This window comes from Ranitomeya imitator, chromosome 7 (genome assembly GCF_032444005.1).
Source record: "Ranitomeya imitator isolate aRanImi1 chromosome 7, aRanImi1.pri, whole genome shotgun sequence".
In the NCBI taxonomy this organism is placed as follows: domain Eukaryota; kingdom Metazoa; phylum Chordata; class Amphibia; order Anura; family Dendrobatidae; genus Ranitomeya; species Ranitomeya imitator.
The window spans coordinates 209747616-209767897 of record NC_091288.1 but is presented as its reverse complement, the minus strand read 5'-3'; the positions used below and the strand labels follow the sequence as shown (position 1 = coordinate 209767897).

The following is a 20282-nucleotide window of genomic DNA, read 5'->3' as shown; positions in this document are numbered from 1 at the left end:
TCTGTTTAGTAAGTCTGGCCTCCCTTTGCTGAATCCTGTTTCATTTCTGTGTTTGTGACTTTCATCTTTACTCACAGTCAATATATGTGGGGGGCTGCCTTTTCCTTTGGGGAATTTCTCTGAGGCAAGGTAGGCTTTATTATCTATCTCTAGGGCTAGCTAGCTCTTAGTGCTGTGAAGAGGCGTCTAGGGAGAGTCAGGAACGCTCCACGGCTATTTCTAGTTGTTGTGATAGGATTAGGGCCTGCGGTCAGCAGAGCTCCCACATCCCAGAGCTTGTCCTGTGTGAGTTTAACTATCAGGTCGTGCCGGGTGCTCCTAACCACCAGGTCATAACAGTACAGCTGGCCCAAAGTATTAATGCATCTCAATAGAGGGATAAGAGAAGTTCTGAGACCATTTTTTTTTCTTTGCACTGTGTTTTGTCTTTCTTTTCCCCTAAACCTTTGGGTGGTTCAGGACACAGGTGTAGATATGGACATTCAAGGTCTGTCCTCTTGTGTGGATCATCTCACTGCAAGGGTACAAAACATTCAAGATTTTGTGGTTCAGAATCCTATGTTAGAGCCTAGAATTCCTATTCCTGATTTATTTTCTGGGGATAGATCTAAGTTTCTGAATTTCAAAAATAATTGTAAACTGTTTCTAGCTTTGAAACCCCGCTCCTCTGGTGACCCCGTTCAACAAGTAAAAATCATTATTTCTTTGTTGCGTGGTGACCCTCAAGACTGGGCATTTTCCCTTGCGCCAGGAGATCCTGCATTGCGTGATGTTGATGCGTTTTTTCTGGCGCTTGGATTGCTTTATGATGAACCAAATTCAGTGGATCAGGCAGAGAAATTCCCCTAAGGAAAAGGCAGCCCCCCACATATATTGACTGTGAGTAAAGATGAAAGTCACAAACACAGAAATGAAACAGGATTCAGCAAAGGGAGGCCAGACTTACTAAACAGACAGAGGATAGGAAAGGTATCTTTGCGGTCAGCACAAAAAACTACAAAAGGCCACGCAGAGTGTGCAAAAAGACCTCCGCACCGACTAACGGTGCGGAGATGCCACTCTGCATCCCAGAGCTTCCAGCTAGCAAGACAAAATCATGATAACCAGCTGGACAAGGAAACAATGAACAAATAATAACTATCAGGAACTTAGCTTCTGCTGGAGAAGACAGGTCACCAGAAAGATCCAAGAGCGAACTGAACTAATGCAGGAACATTGACAGCTGGCATGGAGTAACGATCTGAGTGGAGTTAAATAGAGCAGCCAACCAAAGGATAAACCATGTCACCTGTGTAAGGAACCTCAGAAGCAGCAGCTTCACTCACAGCCACCAGAGGGAGTCCATGGACAGAACTCGCCGAAGTACCATTCACGACCACAGGAGGGAGTTCGACAACAGTATTCACAACACACTATACAGCCCTATTATAATGGAATTGTTTCATAGTATTATTTAGTCACTGAACTGGCGGTAATATAAGAGAAGTGTATTATACTATGGAGTAGCTGCTGTATGGCGGTATTATAAGGGAAGAGTATGACAACATAATGTACTCACTATTATATAATGCCAGATGCAATAATATAGACACCAGATGTCTTTATATTGTAGACACTGTCTGGCAATGTTAAAAGGCTTACTAAACAATTATGTAGCCACTATATGGCAGTATTATACAGGGAAATGTTTAATAGTTTTATATAGTCAGTTTATAGCAAAATTATAATGGAAGTGTATGGCAGTACTTAGTCAGTGTATCGCAGTATCATAGGGTAGTTGTATGATAGTACTATGTAGGCCCAGTGTAGACACATTATAATAGAAGTGTATGATAGTAATTAGTCACTATGTGCAGTTTCACCTGTCTTTCACTAGGGAGACTTGTCAGGGAGTCACAAAAACATTGAACTTTAGGAAGGCAAAGTTTGAACAGCTTAGAGATGCCCTTAATCTGGTAGACTGGGACAATATCCTCAGAAATGAGAATACAGATAATAAATGGGAAATGTTTAAGAACATCCTAAATAGGCAGTGTAAGCGGTTTATACCTTGTGGGAATAAAAGGACTAGAAATAGGAAAAACCCAATGTGGCTAAACAAAGAAGTAAGACAGGCAATTAACAGTAAAAAGAAAGCATTTGCACTACTAAAGCAGGATGGCACCATTGAAGCTCTAAAAAACTATAGGGAGAAAAATACTTTATCTAAAAAACTAATTAAAGCTGCCAAAAAGGAAACAGAGAAGCACATTGCTAAGGAGAGTAAAACTAATCCCAAACTGTTCTTCAACTATATCAATAGTAAAAGAATAAAAACTGAAAATGTAGGCCCCTTAAAAAATAGTGAGGAAAGAATGGTTGTAGATGACGAGGAAAAAGCTAACATATTAAACACCTTCTTCTCCACGGTATTCACGGTGGAAAATGAAATGCTAGGTGAAATCCCAAGAAACAATGAAAACCCTATATTAAGGGTCACCAATCTAACCCAAGAAGAGGTGCGAAACCGGCTAAATAAGATTAAAATAGATAAATCTCCGGGTCCGGATGGCATACACCCACGAGTACTAAGGGAACTAAGTAATGTAATAGATAAACCATTATTTCTTATTTTTAGGGACTCTATAGCGACAGGGTCTGTTCCGCAGGATTGGCGCATAGCAAATGTGGTGCCAATATTCAAAAAGGGCTCTAAAAGTGAACCTGGAAATTATAGGCCAGTAAGTCTAACCTCTATTGTTGGTAAAATATTTGAAGGGTTTCTGAGGGATGTTATTCTGGATTATCTCAATGAGAATAACTGTTTAACTCCATATCAGCATGGGTTTATGAGAAATCGCTCCTGTCAAACCAATCTAATCAGTTTTTATGAAGAGGTAAGCTATAGACTGGACCACGGTGAGTCATTGGACGTGGTATATCTCGATTTTTCCAAAGCGTTTGATACCGTGCCGCACAAGAGGTTGGTACACAAAATGAGAATGCTTGGTCTGGGGGAAAATGTGTGTAAATGGGTTAGTAACTGGCTTAGTGATAGAAAGCAGAGGGTGGTTATAAATGGTATAGTCTATAACTGGGTCGCTGTGACCAGTGGGGTACCGCAGGGGTCAGTATTGGGACCTGTTCTCTTCAACATATTCATTAATGATCTGGTAGAAGGTTTACACAGTAAAATATCGATATTTGCAGATGATACAAAACTATGTAAAGCAGTTAATACAAGAGAAGATAGTATTCTGCTACAGATGGATCTGGATAAGTTGGAAACTTGGGCTGAAAGGTGGCAGATGAGGTTTAACAATGATAAATGTAAGGTTATACACATGGGAAGAGGGAATCAATATCACCATTACACACTGAACGGGAAACCACTGGGTAAATCTGACAGGGAGAAGGACTTGGGGATCCTAGTTAATGATAAACTTACCTGGAGCAGCCAGTGCCAGGCAGCAGCTGCCAAGGCAAACAGGATCATGGGGTGCATTAAAAGAGGTCTGGATACACATGATGAGAGCATTATACTGCCTCTGTACAAATCCCTAGTTAGACCGCACATGGAGTACTGTGTCCAGTTTTGGGCACCGGTGCTCAGGAAGGATATAATGGAACTAGAGAGAGTACAAAGGAGGGCAACAAAATTAATAAAGGGGATGGGAGAACTACAATACCCAGATAGATTAGCGAAATTAGGATTATTTAATCTAGAAAAAAGACGACTGAGGGGCGATCTAATAACCATGTATAAGTATATAAGGGGACAATACAAATATCTCGCTGAGGATCTGTTTATACCAAGGAAGGTGACGGGCACAAGGGGGCATTCTTTGCGTCTGGAGGAGAGAAGGTTTTTCCACCAACATAGAAGAGGATTCTTTACTGTTAGGGCAGTGAGAATCTGGAATTGCTTGCCTGAGGAGGTGGTGATGGCGAACTCAGTCGAGGGGTTCAAGAGAGGCCTGGATGTCTTCCTGGAGCAGAACAATATTGTATCATACAATTATTAGGTTCTGTAGAAGGACGTAGATCTGGGGATTTATTATGATGGAATATAGGCTGAACTGGATGGACAAATGTCTTTTTTCGGCCTTACTAACTATGTTACTATGTTACTATGTTACTATATGACAGTCTTGTAAGGAAGTGTTTATTATACTATGTAGTTACTATATGGCAGCATTATAGGGAAGTGTTTATTGTATTATATAGTCTCCATATGGCAGTATTATAGGGAAGTGTTTATTCTATTATGTAGTCACTATATGGCAGTATTATAGGTGTTTATTATATTATGTAGTCACTATATAGCAGTATTATAGGTAAGTCTATTATTATGTAGTCACTATATGGCAGTATTATAGGGAAGTCTATTATTATATTATGTAGTCAGCATATGGCAATATTATAAGGAAGTCTATTATATTATGTAGTTACTATATGGCAGTATTATAGGGAAGTACGGTATATTATATTATGTAGTCACAATATGGCAATATTATAGGGAAGTGTTTATTATACTATGTAGTCACTATATGGCAGTATTATAGGGAATTGTAAAATAGTATGTAATGACTATAGGACTGTTCTAGGGAAGTGTATTATTCTATTATGTAGCCATTTTATGGCACTTTTGTAGAGTACTGCACAACGGTATTTTGCAGTTTCTGTGTGTGTTATGTAGCTCTGTATGGCAGGACTATATGAAAGTGTATTATACGATTATGTATGCTTGTATGGCAGTATTATAGGGAAGGGGATTATACTATTATGACACATGACCCAGTTGGCTGTATTATGGGGGTACATTACTATTTTTCAGTAGTATGGCAGGAATAATTTCCCATTTTAAGAGGTTGGCCATGGTCTCTGGTCAATGTGTATTCGTTGGCCTATTATCCACCCTGGTGTAGACTGAACCGATAACACGGGGATAGTGCAGAATGTCAGAGCGAAGCTCTGGAGCTGAAGCAGAACATTCTCTGATCTTTCAGGACCCCGATCTGCTGGGAATGAGATCATAGTAAAGCCGTATCAATGACACTTGATATGTCTGGCTCTTAGCACCCACTCTGTCCCTCCGTCCTTCCATTTCCACTTTGTGTTTTTGTAGAGCAGCCATATAGGGTATGACAGCCCCTCTTATTTCTGACCTTTAGGCCCGCTCTTACCCTACTGTCTTCTCCTTATCTGTGATTGTCCCATTGAGACACGTGATGGGGCCGGGTGGTACTGAGGTTGATAACGCACATACAGAGGCGACACATAATCTCCGTAATGGCCTCTTCTGGGAGTCCTCCTCCTCCTGGTCGAGGATGGATTAGCTTCTCCATGGCATTGTGTAAGTGGATTAATGATAAGGAATAATCTCGAGCAGACACTTCCTTTACTTTTTATGACGGGAGGTCAAAGTCAGCTACTTATATACAATCATAAGTGTCGGTCAAAAAGCCTAACGTCAATGACATTTCTGGAAGGATTCCGCCTTCGGGAGGCTTATCCCTCTACAGAAGCCCATAGGGGTACACTCATGATTATCAGCATGGATTTGGAGGTTCCCATAGCCATCGGTCACCCTTAAAGACCCTTCTCGGGGCTCGGGGAGATAAAGGATCAGACAGGTAGAAGTCCACCTTGCTATAGGAGGAGGATAGCCCACAATGTTATCACCTATCCACAGGACAGATGATGACTGTACGATCAGTAAGGGCGTATCCGCTAGTGCACGTGTGACCACCACTCCACCCCCGGCGGGAGCGCGAATGTGTAACCTCCGTCACACATGAGCATGGAGGAGGGCTCAGGACCCCTGTTATTTTACTCAGAGGTCCTAGAAGTCCTGCCCTATGACCTGCACTGATGATAGAGGTGATAAATGTTGTTGGTGGGACAATGCCGTCAAAGCCGCCTGCATAAAAGGGTGATCCCAACACCAGACATCATAGGTGATAATGGGACCCCTGATTTTTCTTCAGTTGCTGTGTAAGTAGGTGTCACAGAGCTCCCACAATCTACATCATCCTCCACAAGCCAACCACAGAGCATGGAGTCTCACGTATTCCTCCCCATTTCTTGCAAACCTTTTAAATATACATGTCCTTTCTCATAAAACCTGATAAATCGTCCCTTACAACAAGGTAAAAGTGATTTGGGTGTATATAACAGTCTATTATATCCTGATTCTCATGCTTTGTAACTTGTCATCCACCCTTTTTTGGTAAGGTGTTTCCTCTTCATCAGCATTCTTCCAGCACTATAGGTGCTAGAACTTATGCGCCTACCTTTAACTAAAAGCCTGCCTCACTGTTCTGCCCATATGCAGTTTGACTGAAAGGAGAAAAGAGACAAAGACCCACCCCCGCTTTGTATAAACAAAGACCCACCCCTGCTTTGTATAGACAAAGACCCGCCCCCGCTTTGTATAAACAAAGACCCACCCCTGCTTTGTAGAGACAAAGACCCGCCCCTGCTTTGTATAAACAAAGACCCACCCCTGCTTTGTAGAGACAAAGACCCGCCCCTGCTTTGTATAGACAAAGACTCACCCCTGCTTTGTAGAGACAAAGACCCGCCCCCGCTTTGTAGAGACAAAGATCCACCCCCACTTTGTATAGACAAAGACCCGCCCCCGCTTTGTATAAACAAAGACCCACCCCTGCTTTGTAGAGACAAAGACCCGCCCCTGCTTTGTATAGACAAAGACCCACCCCTGCTTTGTAGAGACAAAGACCCGCCCCGCTTTGTAGAGACAATGACCCGCCCCCGCTTTGTATAGACAAAGATCCACCCCCACTTTGTATAGACAAAGACCCACCCTGCTTTGTAGAGACAAAGACCCACCCCCGCTTTGTAGAGACAAAGACCCGCCCCTGCTTTGTAGAGACAAAGACCCACCCCCACTTTGTAGAGACAATGACCTGCCCCTGCTTTGTATAGACAAAGACCCACCCCAGTTTTTTATGAAGACCTGCCACCCGCTTTGCATAAAGACCCGCCCCTACTTTGCATATATAAAGACCCATCCCAGCTTTGTATAAATACTCGCCCCGCTTTGTATAGGTAAGACCCGCCCCCACTTTATTTAAAGACCCGCCCGCACTTTGCATAGATAAACACCCACAGCCACTTTTTATAGATAAAAGCCTGCCTCCCGCTTTCTACAAAAACCCGCCCCCACTTTGTATAAAGACCTGACCCCACTTAATCTACATAAGGACCCGACCCCTCTTGATATAGATAAAGACCTGCCTCCATGTTCATACATCCTTCTTTTTACTCTTTTACTAGAAAATCTCGGTGACGACCACAATGGCCGCCATTACTTCTCAGACAGTTCGTCACCCAGCTTTGCTCGATCCCAGAATTGAACATATTCTTACTTACAAAATAGTACGGGATTTATGACAGCAGAATCAGGCAGATTTGTCATCCCGGAGTTGGGTGAGCAGTAATGGCGGCCATAGAAGCTGTCACCCATCTTTTCCAGGATCAAGACCATAATTAATAAACCCCCCAAAATGCAAGTTTTAAGAACGTGCGACCAATGCGGTGAAAATAAAGGTAGCTTCACTTACATTGCAATATCTTGGTCAATGAAACACCGGTTTCGGAGTAAACCCGCCCAGAGCTGGACGCCGACAATCCCGAAGATGAAAAACACAAAGAAACACAAGAGGAGGACGTTGCCTAACATAGGCAGAGTGTCTAACAGCAGGGTCACCAGTATTCTCATACCTGCAGAGAGACAAACACACTTATTATTGCAACACATTACAATCCACGTCCCGGAAGGAGGGGATTTTACATTGTCGGATGCGGGGTAGTAGGACCCCCATTCTTGTGATACTGGGGTCTCCCAATCTAGCAAACATATTGTTACATATCCTATGGATGCCTATGGTCGGAATGACCCTATAGAATTACCCTTCCAACACCTCTGCTCTTCCTTTCGAATTGCTCTGAACCAGGAGGATAAGGATGAACAGAATAAAGGAAATTTTCCATACATACTTATAACTTGTGAAAACCCAATATTTTTTTGTTTTTTTAGCCTGGATCGAGCACCATGACGACCAAACAGAAAAAGCAGGAAAATAAATGAAAATAAATAGCAGCGTCCTTAATAAACCAAACACAAAATAAACAGTATAAGCTGTTCTAAATCCGTACGCCCCCGCACAGGCGAAATGTGACCGGCCACGATATGTTCCATTAATGGCCTGATACGATTAATATTAATAACAGACACAGTTTGTCTATGTAGAGAATAAAGAAAAAAACTTAAAAAATAATGGTAGATTGGTCTACTGGGGTCTCAATTCTCATTAAAATAGCCGATCATTGAAAATCACAGCGATCGGCTGCGGTAGCAAGTGTTTCATTTTCCTGCAGCTCCTCCACAGGTGAGACTAAGTATTACATGGACACCACTGAACATATAGACTTGTCGGGTCCTCCAAAGAGAGAAACACACTTTTATAGCACAAGTCATGTATAATATTGGGTCCATTTAAAGGGACAGTACTATTACATGTCTTTATTATTTCATTTATTACTAGAACATGAATGATTTCTCCCCAAACAGCGCCACACCTGTCTACGGGTGATGTGTGGTATTGCAATTCTTTATTATTTTTTTTCTCCCCTTCTTCCAAGAACCATAACCTTTTTTGTATTTTTCACTGACAAAGCTGTATGAGGGCTTGTTTTTTGCCTGCTTGAATAATAACCATTCATTTTACCATATGATGTACAGGAAAAAAAGGGGGAAAAAATTAAAATGAAATTGTAAAAAAAAAAACAAAACCATTCCGCCATTATCTTTTAGGTTCTCAGTCCGTGAGCTCGCTCCATACATCTGACATAGGAGGTGTTAATACATTATATATCAGTTGTTTTTTTTACAGATATTGACTCTTTCCCACCTGTAGGAGGCGCTGTTCTGACTACACTCTTATTATATTCTCAGCCAGCGACTATAACACGTAATATAATGGCAGAATTTGCTTTAAATTTACAGTCTGTTTCTTTCTCATATATTTACGGATGCCTTGCACATCTGGACATTTTTTAGGTACCGTCCTCCACAGATTTCCATCATCCTACAGGTCTGTTCCTTTAATTAGTTTGGGAAGGGGAGGTGGGGATGTTAATCGCTTTTCTAATGGCATTGATTAACTCTGCCATGAAGGAAATTCATATTAATCATTCTGAAAAAAAAACCCTATATTTTAAAAGGGGCTGCAAAATCTATTATGTATGATTTCAGTAAACAAAATGTGTAATACCTTCGTTCCCCTGCGGGGGCACTGCAGTCAAACAGAACAATTGCTGCTGGCTTCCAACATCGCTTAGAAATTAGACACTCTGTGACCTGCTAATTGTTGGGAAACCGTTCTAAGAAGAGGACAAACCCTCTACCGAGATTATTCTAGAGCTGAGTATATGTGTAACAAATACAAATTGCATAACAATTACCATAAATTAGTATATTTTTGTTCCCTTTCATAAATCGGTAGACACTAAAGTGAGTGTCCACCCTTAAACGATTTTTTCAAATATGGAGCGTACCACATACAGGTTTATTATTGGCTGGAATGTGTATTCAGTCTGCAGTCAGCTCCTGAGCTCCCCCTTGTGGTGACTGCAGACAGCTAGAAATTTATCATTAAACCTCTGATGTTTGTAGACTGCGATAAGTGACCTTGTACTTACTTGGGACTCTATTAATGGCTCTTAGTGGCCTTAAAACTCGGACAGTACGGATGGCAGACAGGCTGACGTTGTGTCCGTCCAGAGAGTATTCCATCATCCTAGGAGAAAGAGAGTGCAGGTCAACGGAGAGAGCACGGTGAACCCTATATATTGAAGAGGTCATACAAGAGGTGTTGGCAACACCATAATTAACCCTCTTCACAAATCATGATGACAGATCCCATACAGCTTATTAATATCACATATGGCGAACGTCAGCTAAAGTTATATCAGTCATAACAGAGCGAGAGTGGTTCCCCATAACAATGACAGCAATAGAGCTCTCGTAACAGAGACAGCTACAGCTCCTCCATAATAGAAAGCCACAGTGTCTGTATAGTAGTGCCAGCTAGTGTCCACATAGTAGTGCCAGCCACAGTGTTTGTACAGTAGTGCCAGCTAGTGTCCACATAGTAGTGCCAGCTAGTGTCCACATAGTAGTGCCAGCCACAGTGTTTGTACAGTAGTGCCAGCTAGTGTCCACATAGTAGTGCCAGCTAGTGTCCACATAGTAGTGCCAGCCACAGTGTTTGTACAGTAGTGCCAGATAGTGTCCACATAGTAGTGCCAGCTAGTGTCCACATAGTAGTGCCAGCCACAGTGTTTGTACAGTAGTGCCAGCTAGTGTCCACATAGTAGTGCCAGCTAGTGTCCACATAGTAGTGCCAGCCACAGTGTTTGTACAGTAGTGCCAGATAGTGTCCACATAGTAGTGCCAGCTAGTGTCCACATAGTAGTGCCAGCCACAGTGTTTGTACAGTAGTGCCAGCTAGTGTCCACATAGTAGTGCCAGCCACAGTGTTTGTACAGTAGTGCCAGCTAGTGTCCACATAGTAGTGCCAGCCACAGTGTTTGTATAGTAGTGCCAGCTAGTGTCCACCTAGTAGTGTCTGCCTCAGAGTCCACATAGTAGTGCCAGCCAGTGTCCACATAGTAGTGCCTGCCTCAGAGTCTGCATAGTAGTGCCAGCCACAGTGTCTGTATAGTAGTGCCAGCCTGTGTCCACATAGTAGTGCTAGCTAGTGTCCACATAGTAGTGTCTGCCTCAGAGTCCACATAGTAGTGCCAGCCACAGTGTCTGTATAGTAGTGCCAGCCAGTGTCCACATAGTAGTGCTAGCTAGTGTCCACATAGTAGTGCCAGTCACAGTGTCTGTATAGTAGTGCCAGCTAGTGTCCACATAGCAGTGCCAGCCACAGTGTCTGTTTAGTAGTGCCAGCCAGTGTCCACATAGTAGTGCTAGATAGTGTCCACATAGTAGTGTCTGCCTCAGAGTCCACATAGTAGTGCCAGCCACAGTGTCTGTATAGTAATGCCAGCTAGTGTCCACATAGTAGTGTCTGCCTCGGAGTCCACATAGTAGTGCCAGCCACAGAGTCTGTATAGTAGTGCCACTAGTGTCCACATAGTAGTGTCAGCTTGAGTCTGTATAGTAGTGCCAATGAGTGTCCACATAGTAGTGTCTGCCACAGACTCCACATAGTAAAGCCAGCCACAGTGTCTGTATAGTAGTGCCAGCCAGAGTCCACATAGTAGTGTCAGCTAGTGCCACAAAGTAGTGACAGCCATAGAGTCGATATAGTAGTGCCAAGAAAGTATCTCCATTACAACATAACAGTGAATGCCACATTGCCTCATAGCAATCTTTATAACAGTGATAGCCACAATGCCCCATCACATTGAGAACCACAGTACCCCCAGAGTATTGCAAACCACAGTGTCAAAAAGGCGAGTGTTCCCATAATAGAGCTAGTTACTGTGCCTTTATAACTGTGCCAGCCACAATGCCCCCATTAGTCAGTTTCTTTGACCCCATGATAGAGCCAGCCATTGGGCCCCCATGACATTGCCAGCCACACTGCCCCCATGATGGAGCCAGCCACAGATCTATAATAGAGCAGTACACATGGCATCCATAACCGTGCCCATTACGGTGCCCTCTGGATATCATTATTTGTATCTCATGATTTCTGTATTCAGTATTGCAGTCATTAGATAATAGTTGTACTTCGCTATGGAATATGATGTTGCCAGAACAATTAGTGATAATCACAATGATTGGCGCTCGGGCGGCGCGCACACAATGAGCGGTATTATTTCCCAATATATATCTGAATGGGTATTGTATTGATTTTCCGAGTCTTGTTCTATACATCGCAGCAATCAAGCTATTGTGGTTATTTTCTGCTCCGGCGGCTCATCGTTCGCTGTCACCGCTGATTGCCATTCTCCTTGCTCTTGTGGGGATGTGATTTCTTTTTCTCCTGGTATCCGTTTGTCCTCATTTCTGTTGATATGGGAAGAAGATTTCTCAGAAGACTTAAAAAAACTTTGTTTCAAGCAGCGAACTTGTCAAGATACCATACGGTGTACAGGCCGTACGGAATATACTTAAAGGGAAACTGTCATGTATTAATGCTCAGCTAACAGGGGTAATTGTGTCTTCTACACTGCACCGACCCCTCAACAAAATTTGCAGACTGGGGTTGTACTCAAATAGGTAAACATGGCGGGAATCCCACTTAGTTACATAGTTGATTTAGTTAGAAAAAGACACGTCCATCAAGTTTAACCGAGGAATTCACAATGACAAAGTAACAAGGACATGGAGAGCATGAAAAGCCCCTCATCTCTAAGCTCTAAGTCAAAGTGGCCCCTATTGGATTCTGAGCCCAGGGATCAAATTCATAATGGCAGCGACAGGCAAAGTTATGAAGTGTTTAGGGACAGAACACATTGTAACCAATCTGGTCAAAGGAGTGAAGACAGCTGCAATAGAGGAGCTGTGACGTAGGCGGGAATAGAACACACTGTAACCAATCAGGTCAAAGGAGTGATAACAGCTGCAATAGAGGAGCTGTGAAGTAGGCGGGAATAGAACACATTGTAACCAATCAGGTCAAAGGAGTGAAGACAGCTGCAGTAGAGGAGCTGTGAAGTAGGTGGGGATAGAACACACTGTAATCAATCAGGTCAAAGGAGTGATAACAGCTGCAATAGAGGAGCTGTGAAGTAGGCGGGAATAGAACACACTGTAACCAATCAGGTCAAAGGAGTGAAGACAGCTGCAATAGAGGAGCTGTGAAGTAGGTGGGGATAGAACACATTGTAACCAATCAGGTCAAAGGAGTGAAGACAGCTGCAATAGAGGAGCTGTGAAGTAGGTGGGAACAGAATCACTAACTAGGTGAATCAGGGAAATGCAGTAGATATAATATATCTCGATTTCAGCAAAGCATTTGATAAAGCATCTCATACTATCCTTATTGAACAAATGACAAAGTATAGGATTGACAAGGCTACTGTTATGTGGATTCATAACTGGCTCATTTATCGTACTCAAAAAGTGGTTGCACATCCAATTGGAAAAGTTTTTCAAGTGGGGTAACACAAGGCCCTGTCCTGGGACTAGTGCTGTTCAACATTTTTATCAATAAAGGGAACTGAAAGCTAAACTAATCAAATTTGCAGACGATGCAACGCTGGAGGGATAGCTAACACTAGAGAAGACTGAGAAATGATTCAGAAGGATCTAGATAAGCTTGAACAATGGACAGTGACTAATAGAATGGTATTTAACAGGGAGACATGTAAGATTTTATATCTGGGAAAGAAAAATGAAAATTACATCTATAGACTGTGAGGAATAGAACTAAGCAACAGGACATGTGAAAAAGACTTGGGTATAATAGATCACAGACTGCACATGAGTCAACAGTGTGACGCAGCAGCAAAAAAGGCAAACAGTTCTAGGATGTATTAAGAGAAGCATAAAGTCTAGATCAAGTGAAGTAATTCTCCCCCTCTACTGCTCCTTGGTCAGACCTCAACTGGAATACTGTGTCCACTTCTGGGCACCACATTTTAAGAAATCCATTGAAAAACTGGAGCAAGTACAAAGAGGAGCTACCAGGATGATGGTGAGTGGACTGCGAGGAACGGTTAAAGGATCTGGGAATGTTTAACTTGCAAAAAAAGAAGGCTAAGAGGAGACTTAAAAGCTGTCTACAAATATCTGAAGGGCTGTCACAGTGTAGAGGAATCCTCATTATTTTCATTTGCACATGGAAACACGAGAAGCAATAGAATGAAACTGAAAGGGAGAAGATACACATTGGATATGAGAAAAAACTTTTTGACAGTGAGGGTGACCAATGAGTGGAATAGGCGGCCACGAGAGGTGGTGAGGTCTCCATCAAGGGAGGTCTTCTAACAGAGGCTGGACAGTCCTTTCCAACTCTAACATTCTATGATTCTAAGTGGGTGGGATAATAACAGACTATCCAATGAGATGAGGGCTAAGACTACAGCAGGAGCAGAGTGCATTGACCTTGTGGGAATGCAGTGACCCGTCCATTGTTAGCTAGGAGGAAACAGCATAAAACAGAACAATTTCCAGGTAGAATTGAACCAAACAGGATTACAGGATGAACCAATGGCGGCCCAGCGTGTAGCTAGATGTCCGGTATCACCTCATTTGCAGCCTTTTTCCCAACACCTCTATGTTCATTGTAATCAACTCATGAAAGCCAAGTGACTAGGCCAAAGAAAAGTGGCACATTCATCACTCTGGTGCTGGCGGCTTATCAGAGTAATAGCTGCATTATTTCCAAGTCCACTTACTGCAGAAAACAAGCCACTTATTATGTTGACGTTCAAGCTGTTAAGATCTGCAATTACCCCACAATGCACTGGACCAGCTCCTCGCCCGCTTAGTAATTAGTAACTTGCTTCTCTGTTTAAGTACAGGATGGATGGTGAAGAGCGGGCACACAACGCCTCCACGGGCAACGCTTCAGTAAATGCAGAAAATATTTAGATCATCTGCAGCTGTCATGGAGGCCGCTCACCCGAGAGCACAGATGAAACCGTCGATTGTAGCAAATCATTGACTTTGGGGGAGTTTTGATTTATTTTTGCGTCTTTTTTTGTTTTTTTTTGTAAATGGTAGTTTTTGTGCATTTCATGTGCATCTTTGTAAATCTTATTGCCTTTTTGTGTATTTTTGTGCATTCCACCGTGTGTAGGTTTGAACATGTCTTCATATTTTTGCACATTTTGTGGTGTATTTTTGTGTCCCTACTTTTTTTGCATTTTCTTGTGCAATTCTTTTTTTTTTTTTTTATTGTGTATTTTATGTGTATCTTAATTATTCTTGTGTATTTTGGGTGCATATTTTGGAAATTATTTCGGAAATTTTGCACATTTTAAAATTTTTCACTGTATTTTTTTAATACATTTCTTGTGCATGTATATACATTTTATATACATTTTGTATGTACCTTTCCATATATTTTTGTGTATATATATTATAATTGTGTATCTTATCTGTATTTTTATATGATTTTGAGAGTTTTTGCACATTTTATAGTTTGTGTTTTTTTTCTGTCGTGTATGTTGTTCTTATGTTTATATATATATGTTCTTCTATCTTCCGCATTCCTTTATATTTTGTACATTTTGATGCATATTTGTGTCTTTATTATTTGCAGTATATATATATATATATATATATATACATATATACATGTTATAGTCATGCATCTCATGTGCATTTTTATAGATTTTTGGGGGGAGTTTTTTCACATTTTATAGCTTGTGTTTGCCTATTGTGTATGTTGTTTTTATATACTTCTTCTACATGCATATACATTTTTTTGTACCTTTCCATATGTCTTTATATGTTGTACATTTTTGTGCATATTTTTGTCTTTATTATATGCTTTTTTTATATTTCTTTTTACCTTGTGTATCAGTATGTCTATTCTTGCACATTTTTATGCCTTTTCGATTTTCATTTGTATACAAAAGTCGTTTCTATGTGTTTTTTCTGCATTTTTGCATATTTTTACTTTTCTATATTATTTTTGTGAATTGTTTTTTATTGCATGTTTACGTGTTCTTGTCTTCTATTTTTTTCAATCTTTTATTTTTTTTCTCTCTCTGTGTGTGGTATTTTTACATAACAGAATGGCAGCTCGGTAATAAACAACTCCCCCAGTCAGTTCACTACTCTCTCTGCCTTTCTCACTGGCACAGACATCGTGTCCTCTTATGGCAATCAGAATGTTCTCTGGAATTTACAGTCGGAATTAAGAAGACAGAAAAACACAACAGAATTTACAGGACGGTGACTAAGCGGCTGCGGGGCCGTATCACATACAAATGCCTAAGACCACAAATTAGTGCACTCGACTAGACCTTTCATTGGCTGCAACGTATGCGTGACCGCAGAGGGCGCCGGTGCCAGACATCAGACCTGGCAAAATATCACAGGGTAATGCAGCCAATATTGCTGCTGCAACACTCTACACTATATAGTGAACATAGAGAAGTGGATCTTATAGCTCGAAGTCTCCAGCAGTCCAACTTCTAAAACGTCCCAGCGTCAACACAATGCAGCAATCACAAATAACAACCAGAAAGTGATAAAATGGATCTGTGCTGTTCATATAGGCTTCACATAGGAGGCAGTATTATCTACTATATAATTGTCTAAGGGTCACTTCCGTCTTTCTGTCTGTCCTTCTGTCTGTCACGGATATTCATTGGTCGCGGCCTCTGTCTGTCATGGAATCCAAGTCGTTGATTGGTCTCGCCAGCTGCCTGTCATGGCTGCCGCGACCAATCAGCAACGGCCACAGTCCGATTAGTCTCTCCCTACTCCCCTACAGTCAGCGACCTGTGCCCACTCCGTACTCCCCTCAGTGCCCGCTCACACAGGGTTAATGCCAGCGGTGACGGACCGCGTTATGCCGCGGGTTACTCACTCCATTACCGCTGCTATTAACCCTGTGTGTCCCCAACGTTTTACTATTGATGCTGCCTATGCAGCGTCAATAGTAAAAAAAACTAATGTTAAAAATAATAATAATTTTTAAAAAAGCTGCTATACTCACCCTCCGTAGTCCGAGGATGCGCTCGCGCCTTCCACCAGCTTCCGGTCCCAGAGATGCATTGCGAAATTACCCAGAAGACTTAGCGGTCTCGCGAGACCGCTAAGTCTTCTGGGTAATTTCGCAATGCATCCTGGGAACAGAAGATGGCGGCAGCCGTGCGCCCATCGCCACAGCGCCGTTGGAATTCCAGGGGTGAGTATGTAACTATTTTTTATTTTAATTATATTTTTTTACAGGGATATGGTGCCCACACTGCTAAATACTGCGTGGGCTACATGGCTGCTATATACTACGTGGACAGTACTATATACTACATGGCTGCTATATACTACGTGGGCAGTACTATATACTCCATGGCTCCTATATATTATGTGGACAGTACTATATACTACATGGCTGCTATATACTACGTGGGCAGTACTATATACTCCATGGCTCCTATATACTACATGGACAGTACTATATACTACATGGCTGCTATATACTACGTGGGCAGTACTATATACTACATGGCTGCTATTTACTACGTGGACAGTACTATATACTACATGGCTGCTATATACTACGTGGACAGTACTATATACTACATGGCTGCTATATACTACGTGAATAGTACTATATACTACATGGCTGCTATATACTACGTGGGCAGTACTATATACTGCATGGCTGCTATATAGTACTATATACTGCATGGCTGCTATATACTACGTGGACACTACTATATACTACATGGCTGCTATATACAAACAGGAAGAAAAGGAGTATCAAAGTCCAGAATATCATATTAAAAAGCCGTAGCAAACTTTATTACACAAACTACACAATAAGAAATATCAAAAGTAGATCAAAGCAGGTCAGAAACCATCAAATGTATACATGCGGTAAACCATATACACTTAGAATACAAAGGTGTCAGGGGAAAACATCACGGTATGCCGGACAAAAAGCAGGTCACATAATACATCCCATAATATGGGTATCAGGTGCAAATATACAAAAGCGAGGCAGTCTGCAGGGTCCCATAATCACTCATAGCGTCATACGCCGTATCCAAATTGATTATATGCATACATACAGGGATCCGCACATGCCATTAAATCACCACCATCATGCACTTACCCATATTTCGTATAGGGGGAGTAGCCTGCGTTTTACCCGGCGGCCCCGGACGCGCGTTTCGCGGATTAGCTTTATCAACAGGGTTACTTTGTTCCTCTGTCTCCTGTGTCTATATATAACAAGCAAACCGGAAGTGTCACCGGTGTTCAGCGCGTGCGCACCGGAGCGCCACACCATCCACTCCCACTGGCCGTCATTGCAGGGCGCACATGAAGCGGAAAACCGCCATGTGACGTCATAGAATGTGCGCCCCGCAGTTACTGATAGCCACCAGAGGGGAACAGTGAAAAAGGCGCCCAACGCGCACGCGCACACACGGCGGCCATGTTAGAGAAGCCCACTGGGCGCGGCCATATTAATGAGATTTGATTTGATCTATCTATTCAGTCTGGGCTGGCCATTTTTGTTTTGTTTGTGGGGTTTTTTCGTCCGTCCTGTGTGGCCTACCTATAATGGGATTTATTTGCTCTGCTCCTCTCTTATGTAGGATAATCTGGGTCCCCATACTCTTCTTCTTTTAATTGTTTTGTTTTCTTTGTGTGTGTTTTAATTCTATTTTTTATTTCTTAGTTATAGATTGATATAACAACCAAGTCGTCTGATGTCCTCTACCGGCGCTGGCCTTCCTCTCTTGGGTTCTAGATATGGATGCCTGAAGATTGTAATGAGACACATATCTCTTCAATGTCCCACGTTATTAATATGCACTCTTTGTCATGTTAAATCTATTTCATGTATTTTTTACACATGATCTTGTACACAATTTTTATACAATGGTGTAGCTAAAATCACTGCTAGATTGCACTGTATATAATTGGCACTACGTTAATTGGATTTTATATTAACACATGAATATGTTTGCACATGCAGCGCTCATTGGTTATGACCGCTGATATGTGCCATGGATTTTATCATTAGCACTAGGTAATTTTTTACCCATCACCTTGGTATTCTCATTAATATGGCCGCGCCCAGTGGGCTTCTCTAACATGGCCGCCGTGTGTGCGCGTGCGCGTTGGGCGCCTTTTTCACTGTTCCCCTCTGGTGGCTATCAGTAACTGCGGGGCGCACATTCTATGACGTCACATGGCGGTTTTCCGCTTCATGTGCGCCCTGCAATGACGGCCAGTGGGAGTGGATGGTGTGGCGCTCCGGTGCGCACGCGCTGAACACCGGTGACACTTCCGGTTTGCTTGTTATATATAGACACAGGAGACAGAGGAACAAAGTAACCCTGTTGATAAAGCTAATCCGCAAAACGCGCGTCCGGGGCCGCCGGGTAAAACGCAGGCTACTCCCCCTATACGAAATATGGGTAAGTGCATGATGGTGGTGATTTAATGGCATGTGCGGATCCCTGTATGTATGCATATAATCAATTTGGATACGGCGTATGACGCTATGAGTGATTATGGGACCCTGCAGACTGCCTCGCTTTTGTATATTTGCACCTGATACCCATATTATGGGATGTATTATGTGACCTGCTTTTTGTCCGGCATACCGTGATGTTTTCCCCTGACACCTTTGTATTCTAAGTGTATATGGTTTACCGCATGTATACATTTGATGGTTTCTGACCTGCTTTGATCTACTTTTGATATTTCTTATTGTGTAGTTTGTGTAATAAAGTTTGCTACGGCTTTTTAATATGATATTCTGGACTTTGATACTCCTTTTCTTCCTGTTTGTATCTACCTGGAGTTGTCCATTTAACCAGACACCTATTTGGTGTCTTGGGAAGGGTAGATGCCCTAAAATATATGAGTTATTGGTGCCTTCTGATTATATATATACATGTAACTTTTCTGTGTTGTTCACAGTTTCCAATCTTAAGCCCATGGATTTTCGCATGCGAGACCAAACCTGGTTGTCTCGCCTACAAGAGGTGTTCAAGGGGGATGCTATCGGTATTTTAGATACGAGTAATGGGGACTCTAAAGAGAGGATTACTAAATTGAGAGCCTTGCTACACAGGCGGACGAAATTGTGGTGGAACAAGGCAACCCTGGGACAATATCTGACGCGTGGTTTAATCCCCAGGGGATTACGTATTCAGATTTTTCCATCATTCCCGATTGAGGATGAGGTCTTTAGAAGAGAGTGGGAGGAGACCGCCACGAGGTGTTCTAGGGGTTTCATTGAATTGCTTATTAAATTAGACGAAACAAAGCTATTGGACCTAGAAAAAGAAATTGATGGTATTCAGGCACTTATTAAAGAGGAATTGACACCAGGGGCGCTGGAAAAATTGAATGGGGATTTGGATAAGGACTTCTCCAAGTGGGAACAAGAAATTAGTGCGGTGAAAACCAAAAAATTACAGCGGGATAACTCTGATTATCGTGAAAATAGAGTCTATCGGTGGAAGACAAATAGGGTCAAGAGTCGTCCACCATCTCAAATGAGATCAGAATCTATGTCATCTATGACCTCTATGGACGAATCGAGTGTCACATCTGACCAATCGACACTGGCGAATGGTGATAAGACAAAGAGAACCCAACCAGGTCG

At 42.2% G+C, this 20282-nt stretch overlaps 1 protein-coding gene across 1 annotated transcript in view; it reads right to left on the bottom strand.

The window, feature by feature from the left end:
* Nucleotides 1-20282, bottom strand: part of CACNA1H (calcium voltage-gated channel subunit alpha1 H) — a 391999-nt gene that overhangs the window by 155525 nt on the left and 216192 nt on the right. The window contains exons 5-6 of the mRNA XM_069734647.1: nt 9709-9806; nt 7569-7728 (exon numbers count right to left, since the gene is read on the bottom strand). Coding sequence (XP_069590748.1) covers nt 7569-7728; nt 9709-9806 — 258 coding nt within the window. The remainder of the gene's footprint in view (nt 1-7568; nt 7729-9708; nt 9807-20282) is intronic.